Consider the following 17,935-nt stretch of genomic DNA (forward strand, 5'->3'; position numbering starts at 1 on the left):
ATAAGAAGGATATTGAGTATGTGCTTGAAAAAGAAAGCGATATAAAATGAACATTGATTATGTGTTGGGATGATGAACTGATTTAGAGTGGGTACTAATTATGTGTTGACAGCTATGAATTGGTATGAAATAGGCACGGAGTGAGCATTCAAACAATGAATTGATATACATTAGATATTGAGCAAATAGTAGAATAATGAGATGATATTGTTGAACGCTTGACACGCATTATACTAGCCGCTTAAGAAAGTTCGATATGATTTTCATTACACTGCTGCACTTTATGAAATAAATGGCCACCGATTTCGTTTCCCTTATGCACAGTTCCAGCCTGCTCCATAGCCGGCCCACTGGGTTGTAGGCCCGTATTTGTGCGCCAACCTTTTCATTAAAGTTTTTGAACACGCAAATATTCTCGTAGTGTTTGTATTTATGAATATTATCGAAATGTATGGCTACTGTCACCGACATAAGAAACGTACAGTATGATTAAGGCTGAAGGTTAAAAAGGGCCCGATATTTAGCAGCTACATTATGTGTCGCAGGCAGCCGGAAAAGTGTTTTAGACGCCCTTAAACGACACCACGGAAATACCACCTGACCGCCACCCTTGCACACGACCTATAAGGCCACGATCGTGTGATCTATGTAGATACACAGACCATCGATGATTATCTATCTGATACTACTGATCCCTGTGGGCTTAAACGCCGAAATGGTAGAGAATGCACCCCGTGGAGATAGGTCGAGTATGTGGTAGGTAAAAATATTCTCGGATTTATGCAAGTTGATGTATTTTGAATGCTGCCCCCACCCCCTTCTTCTCCTCCTTTCTGCAGGTCGTGTCGGAACGTCGGCTGAAGAACGGAAGAGCAATGATCGAACGACCGACGATAAAGGAAGGAGGAGCTTTGAGCATAGTACTAATGCTAGACCTAGATATGACTGTTCCTCCATTAGAGCATAGCGACTGGGAGAATGGACTGACATGGAAAATTGACGGGTACTGTATGACAGAAATTGACTCGGGACTAGCACGTCAGGACGACTGGGAGGATGGACTGACATAGAAACTTGACGGGTACTGTATGACGGAAATAGATTCGAAAATTAGCACACTAGATAACGCGATTATGACGTTTTATTAGATAGGGAAAGGACTAGGAAAAGTCCTGAGGTAAGGGTACCCAGGCACCACCCGTCTGGGAAGTTAGAAACGTTGTTGATGTTCGAAATGTACCACCTCCTTCTCACCCTCTTATAGATATAACCAAGCTGTCTGACTGTTCTCCTGATCAATACCCTCTGTTGCCTCAGCCTGGAGAACTTCCAACCAAAAGAAGAAACTCAAAAGTGGTTTAAGATCCACCTATGGGCAATGGCCCGACCAGGTTAATTTCTGACCGGCTGACCGAGGTGTAAGTATTGACAATTGGGAACGCTCGCAAAGATAGCAAGCGAGAGGGAAAAGGAGGGAAAGGTAAAAAGAGCTAAGCACGTAGGTAAATAGGATATTAAAGATACGCAGGATGTAAAGATAGATCTTTCTGGCCAATATTTGTTTTATGTTTTGTCGTGAATGTCTTATATATGTAATACATGTACTGTCTTCCTTCGTCTGAGTTTGTGTGTGTGTACTGTAGGGATTTATGTCCTCCCTCTGTTTGCGTCTCTCCGTTACCTGACCCCCTGCTGTTCTGTGTTGTGAGCGCACTAAATGACCTATTTTCGTACACGTCTCTTTCTCTCTCTCTCTCTCTCTCTCTCTCTCTCCCTCTCTCTACATGTCATACGTGTACCGAATGGCTCGTTTAGATTGCGGACGGCTCTCACTCTCTATGAGAGTCTCCCTATTTCTTCTTCCTTTTTGTGGTAAAATTGTGCCCCACCGGCACCAGTCTGATTGGATACTTATTGAACGCGAAGGTGTTCAGCGAAATTGACCGAAACTAAAATGATCGTATCTCGCCATATTACTACCTCTCCTTTCTGCAAAATGAATGAACTCGAATTGGCTGAGAAGGAAAGGACAGGTAGGACGACTAAAGTCCCCCAATCTGGCCTTTTATAGGGGAACTGTATGTCAATGGCACCTTATTTTTTTGTTCATCAGAGACGAACGCCAACGTCTAGATTGACCTCCAATGCCCAGATCGCCCCACCCCTTTGCACCCAAGCGCTAATGCCCGAAGCATCCCCGCCCCACTTGATTGACCCCAGCTGCTGTCCCGGATATAAACATGATGACCATGAGTAACTGCCGTCCCTCGAGAAAAACCTGTTTTATAGCGCCCCCGCCCTGTTTGAAAAGGTTAGCCAGCCTTGAAGGGAAATGTTAGAACTGTTAAGGCTCAGGTTAGAAAGACGAGTCTCCCTGGAGGTTCCGAAATGTTGAGTTTGATGAAATGCACAGTTGATAAGAGTCTGACTTTTTCTCCATATGTGACATGTATAGACGATGAATAAAACTGGGCATGAACTCAGTAGGAATGCTGACATATGCACTGCTTGGTAATGAACCTCTGACTGTGACCGATGAGCGTATCTCCCAAGTGCGTAGGATTGAGGGAAGAATTCACATGCATAAATGTCTTCTCCTGACCAGTTCTCTAAAGCTTGTTTTGTACCTATTTCAAAGATATACGATCACCGGAGGAGAAGGGTCGGACGTGACACACAGCCTGGCCGCAGATCATGGGACACATGCGACCTCGACCAAAGGTGGAGCCCCAGCACGACAGGAATACGGGACGAGGCAGCACTCTCCAATGTGGTAAACGAAAGGATGAAAGGCTGCCCTGAAGCCCTCTGTCCGCCTACCCACACGTGCCTGAAGCTTCCGTCCCCCTCTTCAAGCCCGGTTGATGGGCTTGCTTGCTTGTTATCATTTGCTCCCTTGGTCCCTTTGGTGTGTCCCAGTAAAATCTGCCCCCACTCCGCCCTCTCACTCCCATCGACTATCAAAACCACACACCCTCTTTTCCACATGACTTCTTGTCGAAAGGAAGAACAGCATCCAGGTGGAAATGGGGTACGCCGCAGGAATATGGGTGCCGAGCATAAGGCGCCACTAAAAGGATTGGTTAGAGAACAGGACTGTGGTCTAACAGCAGAGGACTGACCGCACCCTGCAACGCGTAAGGATGGACCCGAGCTGGACCTATAGCTCCACCGCCGGTGCTCAACAGCGCCAACGAAAGGACACGGACTAGAGCCTACCAGTGATGGCTCACTGCTAAAAAGACACTGTGACGAAAAGATCTTGTGTAATTGAATTGAATTCCGCCCTCAACTACTCGGTCAAGATGTTCATTGGTCACATTTTTAAGTCAGAAACATTTATGCTATGTAGTGCTTTTGAAATGATAGGAACTCGACAAATGCAATTTCCTATGTGCTGCATTTTGCCCATCACATCAACTGTCCATGATTATATGCCAAATGTTAGTATTGACAAATGCTAATTCATCAACCACGCCTGTTTATATGTACCCCCATCAATTACAAAAATGAACTCTGTTATGTAAAAAGGGGCGACTGTGGAAAATTAGGAAAAGTGATGTACATAAGCAGTGTTCATTTGCCCTTTTTCACTCCTCTCCCTGTAAGCACCATGAATACCATAAGATATTGACCGCATCACTCCGCCAGTAAAAGCCCGTGCCCACGTGTACATGACAGCCATTTTAGGCACCCTGGCCTTTTGCCCGCTCATTAGAATCACCGGCTTCCCTTCTGCGCGTATTTGAACCCCCCCCCCTCTCTCACATGCATAGACCATGAAACCCTCTCCCTCTGCGCGACCCTGCCCTGAAAGGCAACCCTTCTGCTTGACCCACGCAAACCCCCCCATTTCCTCTTGAAGAGGCATCCTTCGCCTCAGCTGACATAGCCCTCCCCAGCTGCACCTGACTGCCCCCGCTCTCTCATATACGGGTCATAAGATCTCTCTCTGTGCGACTCTGTCCCTGTGAGCACTCTGGCTCTCCCCTTCTCCCTCACACGGGCAAGTCATAAACCTTCTTCTTCTGCAAGACCCTGTCCTTGGGAGTCACGGCCGCGCCTGACCAGCACCTCCTTTCCTTTCATGAATAACCCCTCTGTTAGTAAACCCTCCCTCCGCGATGGACTATCCACACATGTCCGAGGCCAACGCCTAAGCCAGAAGATACTGTTTATTGCCCCTTATTGTATGGAGTCACTCCTCTTCAAAGAACCCACTATTGATCCTGGCCACCCCACCCCCTGGGCTACGATCAGGCGCACACATCCTAAAAATTGGCGGAACACTCAGCTGCGTGATTACCCTCCCCTCTTATCAGCAGGTCAAGGGTCCCTATTGTGAACATATGTGGGGTAGGATTGACACGAGGATTATGGGGATGTCTTTTCCTTGTTTCACAATATCGTGATTGTAATGCCAAGTGTTTTGTAAGGTATAAAAGAAGATGTCTCAGCTCACTTGTTAGAGCATCTCCCGAAAGACACTGTGTTTCGTGTCCGAAATGACAGGCTCTCCTGATGAGAAATAAAACTCTGTTCTTGTGATTCCAGCTGCCAGCGCCCGTCTCTTTATTTGGTAACTATTCAGAATGAGAACTAAGAGGCGACTTGCGCCAGCAGCCCGGGCATCGATACTGATATGGGCTCACATTTTACACCAATGTACTCCAAAATAGGCTTCGGTGTAAGAGTGGTGGACTAGTACACCCTGGACTACTTTTCAAAGCCTTGCAAAGTGTCTTGGAGTTTAATCTAATTAGCCTCTGTCAGTATACTACTGGGCGACAGGCTACGTCTACAGTATGCCAACTGATGAGAATGATATCTTATAATGCTATCTGTGGCTCGCGTCCACCAGTTGAGAAGATGTCTCAGGGGCATAATCCGCTGGATGCTTCTTCGCTTCCTGATGCTGAACCTTCCAATAATGGGTTTCCGTGATTCCCATCATCACTTTCTTAATTTTCTGCCCAGTCCTGGCCTTCATTATGCTGTCCCAAATAAGGGATGTCCTTCACTTGGTTTCAGAGGCCAGTTATGTGTGCTTTGTATTTAATTTACCTCTAAATGTAAAGATATATATTACCAAGCTTGCTATTACTAATTTTAGTATAGATTTATCAAGACTAGATGATCAATCAATCAATCAATCAAACATTTGTAGAGCGCACTACTCACCCACCCGTGAGGGTCTCAAGGCTCTGAGGGGGGGGGGGGGGGGGGGGGGGGGGAACAGGACTGCTACTGTTCGAACGACCAGGTCTTGAAAAGTCTCCTGAAGGTCAGAAGGTCCTGGGTCTGTCGTAGGTGGATGAGGAGAGTGTTCCAGGTCTTGGCGGTGAGATGGGAGAAGGATCTGCTGCCGGTGGTCATTCGGTGGATGTGTGGAACGGTGGCGAGGGCAGCGGAGCAAAGCTGGCAGACGGGAGTCGTTTGTTGAGGTATGCTGGTCCGGCGTCGTGGAGTGCTTTGTGAGCGTGGGTGAGGAGCTTGAAGGTGATCTTGTTGACGGGGGGCCGGTGCAGGTCCCTCAGCTGGGCAGTGATGTGGTGGCGGGGGATGTCAAGGGTGAGGCGTGCGGAGGCTTTCTGTATGCGTTGGAAGTCTCTTCTGGAGTTTGACCATGGTTTCCGCGTAGAGGGCGTTGCCGTAGTCCAGCCTGCTGCTGAAGAAGGACTGGGTGACCTTCCTGTTGGTTCCGGTGGGGATCCATCTGTAGATCTTGCGAAGCATACGGAGAGTGTTGAAGCAGGAAGAGGAGCTGGCATTGACTTGCTGAGTCATTGACAGTGAGGAGTCCAGGATGAACCCCAGGTTGCATGCGTGGTCGGTGGGTGTCGGCGCAGCTCCCAGGGAGGCCAGCCACGAGGAGTCGTCCCAGGAGGAGGGGGTGGAGCCGAAGATGAAGACATCCGTCTTGTCCGAGTTCAGTTTCAGGTGACTGTTCTACATCCATTCACCGACGGCCGTCATTCCTTCATGGAAGTTGGTTTTGGCAGTGGCGGGGTCTTTGGTGAGGGAGAGGATCAGCTGGGTGTCATCGGCGTATGGAATGATGTTGAGGTTGTGGATCGGATGATGTTGGCGAGCAGTGTCATGTAGACGTTGAAGAGGGTCGGGCTGAGCGATGATCCTTGGGGTACGCTGCAGGTGATCCTGGTGACTTCAGATCGGAATGGAAGGAGGCGGACTCTTTGGGTTCTGTCGTTGAGGAAGGAGGTTGTCCAATCTAGGGTTTTGCCACGGATCCCTGCGTTGTGGAGGCTTGTGTGTAGGGTGTGGTGGCAGACGGTGTCGAAGGCGGCCGAGAGGTCTAAGAGAATGAGGGACGCGGTTTCGCCGTTGTCCAGCAGGGTCCTGATGTCGTCGGTGGCGGCAATGAGGGCAGTTTCGGTGCTGTGGTTGCTGCGGTATCCAGACTGGGATGAGTCCAAGGTGTTGTTCTCTTCAAGGAAGCAGGTTAGTTGCCTGTTGACGATCTTCTTGATGACTTTCACCGGGAACGGGTGCAGGGAGATGGGCCAGAAGTTCTTAAGGTGCTTTGGGTCTGCCTTGGGTTTCTTGAGTAGGGCGTTGATCTCTGCATGTTTCCAGATTTTCAGAAAGGTGGCGGTCTCGAATGTTATGTTATGTTATGTTATTCTGAATTTGTTAAGCACACGGGCACCCAGAGGTTTCATGGCGCTGAGCTGTTGAAGATCTTTCGGAGTTGGGGTGCGATGATGTAGCTCGCTTTGTTGAAGATGTGGTAGAGCAAGGGTCTGACGGTGAGCCGGAGTGGATGGTGCTCATGGTTTTGATGGTGTCTTCGTAATTGACGTGGTTCCAGGAGATCAGCAGGCCGGTGTGACTTTGGGGCGGTGAGTCTAAGGTGTCGGCGGCTGTCGGGGGGGTCTGAGTGGTGAAGCTGTTGTTGATGTCTATGATCTTGAGGTGGAAGAAGGTGGCTATAGAGTCGCAGAGGTCTTTTGACAGCGGGATGTCGTTGGAGCTGGAGCTGGGGTTGGCGAGTTCCTTCATGATGTTAAAGAGCTCTTTGCTGTTCTGTGCGCTGTTGTCGATGCGTTCCTTGAAGGAGGTCCTTTTGGCAGTTCGAATGAGTTGGTGGTGCCTGCGGCTGGCATTCTTGAGGGCTGCGTGGTTGTCCGGTGTTTGCTCATGGCGCCATTTCTTCTCGAATCATTGGCAGGTCTGCTTGGATGCCTGGAGGTCGGCGGTGAACCAGATGGCCCTTCTGTCGGTGTGTCTGTTTTAGGGTTTCTTGATCAGGGCAAGAGTGTTGGCGCATTTGTTGATCCGTTGCCTGAGGTTGCGGGCGGCTGCGTCTGTGTGGTCAGTTGGTGGGTCTCGGGCGAAGGTGGCGATTAGCTGTTCTTCGGAGATCTTGTTCCAGCTGAGGTGGGGGATTTGTTGCGGGTGGTTGTGTGTGGTGATTTTCTCGAAGGAGAAGTGGATGCAGCAGTGGTCGGTCCAGTGGAGTTCCATAGTGTGGCTGAAGGCGGCGTGGTTGCTGGCGGAAAAGATGGGGTCGGGCATGTGTACGGCGGAGTGGGTGGGTGCTGTGACGAGTTGTTTGAAACAGAGGTTGGCGAGGTTGTCCAGCAGTGTGGTGTAGTAGATGTCATTGGCGTTTTCGAGGTGGAAGTTCAGGTCTCCACGGAAGATGTAGTCTCTGGAGGCCAAGGCGTGCTAGCTGACGACGTCTGTAATGGAGCCGCTGAACTGTGGCCGGGGCCCGGAGGGGTGGTCTGTACACAAGGGTTCTTCTGAGGGTGGTGTTGGGATCGATGAGGATCTGGAAGTGCAGGTGTTCGGGTGCCATTGAGGTGTTCATCCAGGTCTCCGTCAGGAAAGTGACGTCCGGGGAGGATGAGTCGAATAGGTCCCAGAGTTCGACGGCGTGCCTGTGGACAGTGCGGGTGTTGAGCAGTATGCATCTGAGATGGTACTGACCTGCCCTGGTATGAGGGGCAGGATGTGCTGGTAAACGCTGGCTGGTGACGCTGCAGTTTGGGCAGGTGAAGGATCGGTGGGTGTGCTCCGGCGTGGCCTGGAAGCAGGTGGTTGATTGGCCGGTGTTGAGTGCGTGGAGGAGGTTGGCGTAGCGGCGTCTGGTGTTGTGGCGCTCGTGGGGACAAGGATGCCTTGCGCTTGGCGCGGTCCAGGAACGGACAGGGGCAGACGGGCTTGTCTTAGGCGCGTGTGCTGCGTGGCCGCACAGTGGCCGCCATTAAGAAGGGGAGGTGGGAGGGAGAAGCAGCTGGGAGGCGGGTGGGAGGGCGAATGGGCGATTGAGGTGGGCGGGCCGGAGGGACAGGAAAAAACACTCAGCGAGCAATGGGGGTAACTGGGGAAAAGAAAACGGGGGAGAGAGGGGCAGGATGATAACAGAGGAAAAGGCAGACCAGGAAGGTAGGCACTGTAGTCCAGAATAGCGGGCAGAAACAGTGAAAAACGAAAAAGGAATGAGAGGGGGCACAGGGGCTCGAACTCGCATTCGTGGCAGCAACAGTGGAAGAAAGGACACGGGCACCAACAGGTGGTGCTAGCGGTGTGGCGTGGGGAGCGACCTGCCTGAACACAGGGTCATGGGTCGCTCTCCTCACCGCGCAGCGGCTGCCATTAAGAAGGGGAGGTGGGGGGGGGGGGAGCAGCTGGGAGGGCGAATGGGCGAGTGAGGGGGCGGGGCCGCCGCAGCGGGAAAAAACACTCAGCGAGCAACTGGGGAAATGGGGAAAAGGAACCAGGGAGAATGAGGCAGGATGATAAAAGAGGAAAAGGCAGAACAGGAAGGCAGGCACAGTAGCCCAGAAGAGCGGACAGAAACAGTGGAAAACGAAAATAGAACGAGAGCGGGCACAGGAGACTCGAACTTGCGTTCGTGGCAGCAGAAGTGGGAGGAAGGACACGGGCACCAACAGGTGGTGCTAGCTGTGTGGCGTGGGGAGCGACCTGCCTGAACACAGGTGATGGTAATGCATTTCTACTTTGTCTTGCTGATTGAAATCTGGTCCTCCTCAAATCTGTTGTTAATGCAATTTCATGTTTGCCAGAAATCAGATGTAGTCAAACCTATTTTCTCAGGCATAAAATAGTTTCCCTCTTGCTATAGTTGATAGGTTAACTGGTCTGGGTTACTTTCAAGACTTTCATTACCAGCGGAGTATCTGATCAGTAAGCTCCAGATTTTGCCAGCATTCCAGGATGACCCCCAGCATTAGCTGGGTTGAGTCAACAATCTCTGATTTACACAAACCAGGTATTCTAGTTGGGCTTCCTCTGCTTCTGCTCCATGGCTGTACAGTAGCATTTTATTTAAATTTGGGAGTTTTAATGACGCATAGAGTCATAACAGATGAATCAATCATGTTGCCTTTGAAACAAATTTACTGAGTAATTTTGAAGTGTAATTAACACTTTAAAATAGTTATGCTACATGTTAATAGGAGATGCCATTTTCTTTAATAAGGATGCAGTTTTAGGTGTTCTGTTTATCTTGCTCATTTCCCCTGTCAATCAGTGTCCTTTTTTATCTCTTCTTTTGCCAGAACAATGAGTGAATGACGTTATGGGTTTAAAATGGACTATTGTATAAGGAAATGTGTATTGTGAATGAAGCTTTCATTGTGTACCTAAAGTATCATATTCAAGGACTTCTGCAGGAAGTTTCGCTGAAGACGTGCTGGTGTTAGGAGCCATTGTTTAAGAAATGTTTCCTTTTGTGCTGACCATCTCCGGAGTGCCGTTCTGTGAGAGTGGGTGGATATTCTCTTACCGTACGAAATAGTTATCATTAAATAATTGCGTATTTTTTAAATATTAGATTGCTGTTTCTGATTTGCCAATGCAACCCTAACCATGATCATCCTGTGTTGTATTTGCAGAACCTATTAATAGAAACGTGATGTGTGTATAAAAGTTCTTGGGTCTTAGAATTCGGGGGCTCATTCTGTTTCCCTGGGGTTACAAGCTGCCTATTGTGGTCTCACTCATTTTTTCCTGCTGCTGGGTCTATCTTGAAAGACTATGCCCTCCTGCGTAGATTTTCCTCATGGGGATGTTGTGGGTACTTTTTATAAGTTCGGCGTTTGCTTAGTTAGTTTATATAGTATTGAGTTTTATGAATCTGTATTTTTGTATTAAGCCTTTATGGCATTTCCCTCCATTTTTCTCTGTACCACATTACTAAAACTTTATGTAATACATCTGTTTTTGTCCTTTTTTTGATTTAGAACTCATGTATTGGAGTTTCTTTTACTTATTCTGTTTACTCTGTTAAATGTATGACTTTTCACGAGGAGTGTAATATCGAACCGCTACATTTATTGGGGAAACTAGAGCCAAACTAATTAGATGCTGCAGAACTCTTACCCTTTGGACATCAGGTGTGCCCAGGAACTGGTGTCCTTTCAGACGTTCTTTTAAGACCTCACTCACAACAAAAGCCCTATTCGCTAATCTCCCTCAACTTCACACACAACTCTAAATATACTTGATACATTTTCAATACAGTAAAAATCTTTGAATTCACAATAACCTCTCTCCGGTATTTACCAGTTTCTCCTCTTCACGCCTTCTCCGGATCTCCTCCAACTCCTTCCTCCGTTCAGCTCTTTGCGCCGCTCTCTCTTGCATGGCTTAAGGAAAGGCAATACAATCATTAAACACACTTGTAAAAGTGACAGTGAACTGATTGAAGTGAATGAAAAAGTAAAAGACTTTGAAAGGGCTATTCCTTAATAGCCCCAGGTCTTCCTGGAGTGGCATATCCAGCTTGGTGGGCCTATCTTCAGACTGGTCCTAAAATTAGAGGTTGTTTGCCTGCCATGAGGGGACATCCACAATGATGGGTGTTTGCTCAGATACACATAAGTTCAAACATTCTTCCCATAAGTCTTTGGAAATTTTGAATCTTTCAATGTGAAGAACTGCAAAGTAGGAAGGATCTCTGCTCATCACCTGACACCGCCACGGTTACATTGCTTCAATTTTCTCCTGTCTCCTGAGATACCCAACTTTTCAGGATATTCTGGAATGCTGCTCTTTACATGTTCTTAATTTCTCAGTGATTTATTCTTTTATTTGTTATATATACAGAGGCTGGAATAGATACAGAATGGAAAGTTCTGTTCTTTGAATCATTCAAAGATTAACAACCATATAGAAAACAGGGAGATGGGATCACTACTCCCACCTTTACAAGTGAGGACGATACTCGCCTATCATGGCAAAAAAGTCAACAGCCAACTTATAAACTCTGGAGGAGCACCTAAAAGAAACCTTCTTTTGCAGCTGAAAATGCTAATCATTTGCTACCACTAGTTAACCATGCTCTACCAAGGCAGAAATCCAGCAACTTCCCGTTCACCTATAGCAAAACATTCTCGGGACAATGAACAATTTGTCCTTTGCCCAGCCCAACAACGTAATATCACCAATATGACTACTCACTGGTCTGCTTACAAGGATATTCCTGTAACCTACTGTGTACCTGATGTTCTAAAGTGTTACAAGCTCTGTTCAACAACTACATCAATCCATGCCGTAGCATCCTAGCACAAAGAGAACACAACCACTGCTCAGTAAATGACGCCCAATGTGATGTTAGCGGGTGCACCCATCACAATTGTTCTTCAGCTCACTACCCTGCTTCTCTGCTTAAAATCATGGATGATAGAAAGCACCAGGAGACGCATCTCAGAGCCCAGATTCACCAGCTGAAGAGCTGACTGTGAGTTTGGTATGGAAGTCTGCAATATTTACAATGCAGCATCTACTGAGCATACTCCTGTGCACTCACAATTGAGGCAGAGAAGATGTTATCTTATCTTCAAATATGATTGCAAAGTTAAGCATAACATTACTTGCCAGAAGTGGCTTTTAACATCAAACGGGAACAAATGAGGCAAGAAAGTAGTAAATGGATTGATGATGAGAGACTTCAATAGCTCCCTCCTTTCACATTCGCTTCTTAAACTGACATCGACAACAAAGTTGCTTGTGGTGGATGGTATGGATGGATTTCGTAGGTGTCATAGGCCAGGGAGGCAGCCTCTGCAGGGACATAGGCAATATACGGGTCAGAGGGAGTCTGATCTTCCCAGTGTTGAGGAAAAGGAGAGGTAAGTCCCAAGTTTAGGGAGCAGCCTTGTGCAGTAAACAGTGGCTGAAGGCTGAACACTAACATTCTCATTTAAAGTTTTGCAGTAACCATTTCTTAAGCAAACCATGTAAGGCAACATCATTACCACACACATATTGTTGTGCATAAATTTACACTTTTATGGACTAAAACTTGGAACCCTATCCAAGGACTTGCAAACTGGGGCTTGAATGAAGTACAAAATTAGGGAGAAAATAGAAGACAAAATGGATAGTGAGCAAATTGAAAACAACCTCACTTTGACTGCATTGCGAAGCAGTTGATGAATATTCTACCACTGTTTGTATGCTGCCCATCAGGAAGAGGAAACCAAACACAGGAATTATGCTAGCCATGTTGGATTGGCCATTCAAATACAGATTTCAAGAAGGATCTGTCATCTTGGAATGAGAACCTGGAAAGTTTCAGAAAGGACTTGAAGAGCACAAATACAGGTGTACAAAACCTGTTTGGTGTCTTTACTAAGCCCAAATCCTATCCTCTCCGCCCATTCAACCAGAAAAGCCTGCTTGAAATAGGTTGGGTCATACCAAATCCGGGTAATAGGATATGCCTGTAAGACTCCAGGCTCGCTGAGAAAACCTACTGCCAGTGCCCAAAGGGAAACAGGTGGACAGAGTCAGCCTGGCCTCTCAACAATGCTGGACCGTGGGTACCCGTGGATCCAAGCTGAGCAGTAGCCACGATCCAACTCGGCTCTGAGGACATGAGTGCAGCCCGTCTCCACCCCGTGCTCATCCACCTGGCAATTACAAAAAGGCTACCTTTGAAAAATAAATGCTGTACATTATATATGTGCTAGGTGAATTTAATATTATACCCCAAAAATGCCTTCAGAGCAAGCTTTGACTACTGAAGCCTGTATCCTGAAAGCAATCTTTCTTGTTCCAAAACCACTGAACTAAAAATGCATTTCACGTGAAGGTGAAATAGCATTCCATATTATATTGACTTACTGAGACACCTCATGATTCACCTGCTCCACCAAGAAGGAAGAATTTGTATGAAAGTGGATTCTAGCACTCTACATTTCCAATATCTTACCATCATCTCATTAAGGGACCCAACATTGGCTGCTGTCTTTAAAATGCCCTTTCCTGCAGTCAGTATCACATTCCTACCGTCATTTGCAGGCTCTTTGGATCTAACAATACTATCCTAAAACACTTCAACCACCAGAATATTTCATGTTGACTTGCAGGGCCTGGAGAACCACTTTCTGAGGATGTCCTCCTCTAATCACTCTGTGTTTCCATCACCGTTACATTTCAGAATGAAGTATTGCAAGTGACTGACTTTGTTGCCAAAACAAGCCTTTGGTTTCGTCAGCTATTAGAGACAGGCTCTTGCAGGGTCAGTGTATTCTCTTCCATCAGGGTCTTTGAAGGATTCCCAAGAAATATCCTAGTCCTAATCTCTGGTCAACACTGCAGGCATGGGCGTTGACCTCAGAACTCCTTCTTAAGTCAGAACAACAATTACCACTTAGTCTTGGAAATTCTGCCCTAGTTGTTTGAAACCTTGAGCAAAGCCGTCCCTGCAGATAAAAAACTGTTATGAAGAATTACCTTTCACCATGGGGTGGGGTGATCCTGGTTGGCCTGGAGTCCTCTTGGAGGTGGACACGACACTCTGATTATCAGGTTGGCTAACGCTCCCCGCACCAGACAAAGTCCCAGGAGAGCTGTGAAAACAGAAACAGCCACACTAGAGTTAGCCAACATCTCACAAGATAGAGATGTGTACCCCAACGCTACATGAACAGAGACAAATTGGTCAGTCTGGCAAAATGCTCCTCTCTGGCAAGCAAAGATACAGTAGGGAAGGGCTGGAACGGATAACATTTCACTATACAGGCAGGTGAACACATGCAATCACTGATTTTCAATGATGTACACTGAAAGAGACAAAGGGTTAAAAAAACTGAAAGGAAAACATTTATATTCAGTAATAGATTACCGGATACTTATTTATGTCTATTAGAATAACTGATTACTCATCCATATTCAATGATCCAAAGAAGAGATGCATTTGATTAACATTGTCCAAGGGGGAAGATCTCCCAGGTAGTCAAGATGGAGGGTCTTCTAAAAATGTGACCTCCAGGCAGACTGATAAAAAATGCGTCATTTTTTCTTAGTTTCAGATAGAGTGTGAAACATTACTCACCAGGTACTGCCAATCTTTAATATACAGCCTTTGACTTCCAACAGCTCTTGGTGCACGCTGCCGCACATCGTCGCAACACCCTCCATCCTCATTCACACAGCCAGCACATGAGAATACGGCACCCCACCCACCTTAACAATAAACAATACAGAAGACTAATACAGATCTTCTACAGCGACATAGCATAAGCTGTCGTCAGGCTCACAGCCACGTCATAAGTTTACAGCAAACCATGTTATGTTATGAGATTTTGTTGAGCGCATAATTCACCCTAAGGTCGCAGAACGCTAGCCTAAAACGGGAAACGGAGAAGGGAAAGGAGAGGAGGGAGTACTAAGAAAAAAAAAAAGACTTAAAACTGCCAGGTTTTAAGTGCCTTCCGGAACTTTCTGTGGTTGGTCTCCGTACGTAGATGCAGAGGGAGTGAGTTCCATAGGGAAGGGGTAAGATATGAGAAGGATCTTCCGCCATTTCTGGTGGTGCGGATTTTGTATGGAATGAGAAGATGTTTATTAGCAGATCGGAGAGTTCTGAAGGGGTTATACCTTTTTAGTTTGTTAGCAAGATAGCGAGGGCCATGTCTACTAAGGGTTTTGTGGGCCAGGCAGTTGATCTTGAATATTATACGTTTTCTGATAGGGAGCCATGGGAGAACTCTGAGACTGAGTGTCGAGGGGGATCGAGATGGTAGATTTAATACCAGTCTGGCCGCCATGTTTGGGAGGACCTGGAGTTTTGTTAGATGCTCTTCGTTGATGGAGGCCATGAGGGCACTGCCATTAACTAGCCGGCTGATGATTAATCCTTGCACCAGCGGCATTTGAGATGACAGTGGAACCTATTTAAAGACCTTACGGAGGCTGCGCATTAGTCCCTAGCGGATACTGGCCGCATGGTTGACATGATCGGACATAGAAAGATGATTGTCAATCAGCAGTCCGAGGTTGCGAGCCGCCGACTTATGTGAGGGACATGTGTCGAGATTGGGAGGCCACCAATCACTTGACCACAAGGTGTGTGCTTTGCCAAATAGGATGATTTCGGTTTTGCTGGTGTTTAGTTGCAGATGATTATTTTGCATCCAGCAGTGTATATCGGACTTACACTGCCTGAATCGAAGTTTGGTGTCAGGTCCTAGTGTGATTAGCAGCTGAGTATCCTCGGCGTACGAACTGTGTCAAAGCCGTGTGCTTTAATCACGCTGGTTAGGGGTGCCACGTAAAGGTTGAAGAGTGTGGGGCTTAGGATAGTACCCTGGGGGACACCCTTGTCTATAGGTTGGCTGCTGGAGACGAAAGTGCACAAGTGAACTTTCGAGGTTCGATCTGTCAAGTAACTCCTAAACCAGTTCAATTCGGTGCCCCCGACACCCATCCCCCACAGTTGATTCAAGAGAGTGATGTGGGAGAGGGTGTCGAAGGCAGCTAACAGGTCGAGAAGGACCAGGATGGCTGATTGTCTGGCGTCGAGGGAGAGTCTAATGTTGTCTACTATTTCCAGCAAGGCAATTTGGGTGCTATGTGAAGCCCGGAACCCGGATTGAGAGGGTTCCAGCAGATCGTTACCCTCCAGGAAGGTAGTAAGTTGTTTATTGATTAGTGACTCTTAGACCTTCCCAAAGAAAGGGAGCAGGAAGATGGGCTGGTAGTGGTTAGGCTGCTTAGGATCTTGGGTGGGCTTCTTTAGTATGGGTTTGACCATGGCCGCTTTCCACCTTGTTGGAACCGTTGAGTGTAGTAATGATAGGTTGAGGAGCTTGGTAAGGCCAGGAAGAAGGGCTGTCCCAAGTTTAAGCAGAATGTGAGGTTGAACAGGGTCAGCAGGGGAGCCGGATTTAACCTTACGGGGAGCGGTAAATTTAGCTAATTTATTAAGGGAGGTAGAGTTCGGGGAGTAATTGCTAGTAGGCCCCTGGGGTTGATGTTCACCGATCTTGTGAGGGAAAAGACTGTGAATGTTGTTAATTTTGTTCACAAAAAAAGAGAACAAGGCGTCTACCCACTCTTGCGATATGGGCTGTACTGGCTGGTATGAGATCGGGTTGGTAAATTCTTTTAGTATTCTATACAGTTCCTTGTGAGAATTGGAGGCCTGATTTATTCTGTCACCTAAGTAGGATTTTTTGCAGTAGGTATATGGTCAAGATAGCTTCTGTGGGTGGATTTATAGGTCTGCCTGTCGTCTGCACTTTTTGAGTGCCTCCACTTGCATCTGCCTTCCTAGCGGCTAGCTTGTCTGATTTTAGGTCGGCAGTAAACCAGGTTGACTTTATTCCATGGCCTACTCAGTGTTGGTTCTTTACGTGTGTTGCTTGAGGAGGAAATTATGTGTAAGGAACATTTTAATATATTATGGTCTGACCAGAGGACTGGTATTGGAAACTAGACCTTAATATGGGACGAGTTGGTGAATAGGAGGTAGAGTGTGTGGCCTGCTGAATGGGTGAGGCCGACTACCAATCGGTTGAGACCCAAGGTGTTTAGGCTCGAGATGAGAGTGTTGGTAGGAATATCAGATAAAAGCATGATGGTTAAAATCTCCCAGTAAAAGAAAGTTCACCATCCACCAATGTAATATAAGAAATACAGAGGACAAATACAAATCATCTACAGCACAACCCATCATCACACTAAAAGTATCTACCTTAACTATAAACAAGACAGAGAACAAATACAAAGAGATCATCTACCGACGTACAGCACACTGCTTCATCACACACACGGGCAGGAAATTACAGAAGACCATCGACCTTAACTATAGCCGATACTGAGGACAAGTGCAGATAGCGCGTCATCTACATCTTCACAGCGCACCATGTCATAACTCTCAGAGCAAGGACACGAGAGTACAGCGGTTACAGCAAACCATCCACCTTACAAATAAACAATGGGAGGACAAGTACAGATCACTAATCTGATATCATACTTACTACAACTGGTCTGTTGTACTCCATGCATAACAAATACAAGTCAATGGAGCAGCTACCCTCGCAAAGAGGTACAAGAACAATGAAATGTAAAGTCCCATTTTCAAAAAGACACACAAGAAAATGAAATGCAATCGGTTTTCATCTAGAACGATACCATAGAAATAATGCACTACAAAAAACCCTGATCCCCTTACAACTAGCAAGAGTGATACAACAGAAATAAATTCAGCTACACTTCTATCCAGGTCAACATATAATTAACACAGTGTTGCCTCACCTCAGCCAATCAGAGGATCCCAACACAGTGCAGCCATAAAGCACTTGTAAAACAAATACACATCCATGCACTAAACATTAATTCCAAAAACCCACTCAAGTTTGAAAAAGAAAGATGCTCCCAACAGCTCCTGAGACCCCCACCCTAACGTAAGAAGGAAGTGGGCACACGCAACAGATGGAAAAACATCTAAAGCAGCAAGCTAAAGAAGATAAAACAATCATGTAGTGCTGTGCTCGACCTCCCCATCAGTGTAGAAAATCGACAAATTAGGAAAGAACACACAACCTTTAGTGTCCAGAAGTTTAGCATAAGAAGAGATGTGGCGCAGCGGCCAGGGCGCCCGACTCCGGTGCCCGGGCGTTCACGGTTTGATCCCCGGCACCAGCGGCAG

The 17,935-nt window shown here is 46.9% G+C and overlaps 1 protein-coding gene across 1 annotated transcript in view; it reads right to left on the reverse strand.

The window, feature by feature from the left end:
* CCDC191 (coiled-coil domain containing 191) overlaps positions 1-17,935 on the reverse strand; it is a 170,825-nt gene that overhangs the window by 35,994 nt on the left and 116,896 nt on the right. Inside the window, exons 11-12 of the mRNA XM_086935594.1 lie at positions 13,735-13,850; positions 10,558-10,640 (exon numbers count right to left, since the gene is read on the reverse strand). Coding sequence (XP_086791720.1) covers positions 10,558-10,640; positions 13,735-13,850 — 199 coding nt within the window. The remainder of the gene's footprint in view (positions 1-10,557; positions 10,641-13,734; positions 13,851-17,935) is intronic.

Source organism: Lissotriton vulgaris, chromosome 8 (genome assembly GCF_964263255.1).
Source record: "Lissotriton vulgaris chromosome 8, aLisVul1.2, whole genome shotgun sequence".
NCBI lineage: Eukaryota > Metazoa > Chordata > Amphibia > Caudata > Salamandridae > Lissotriton > Lissotriton vulgaris.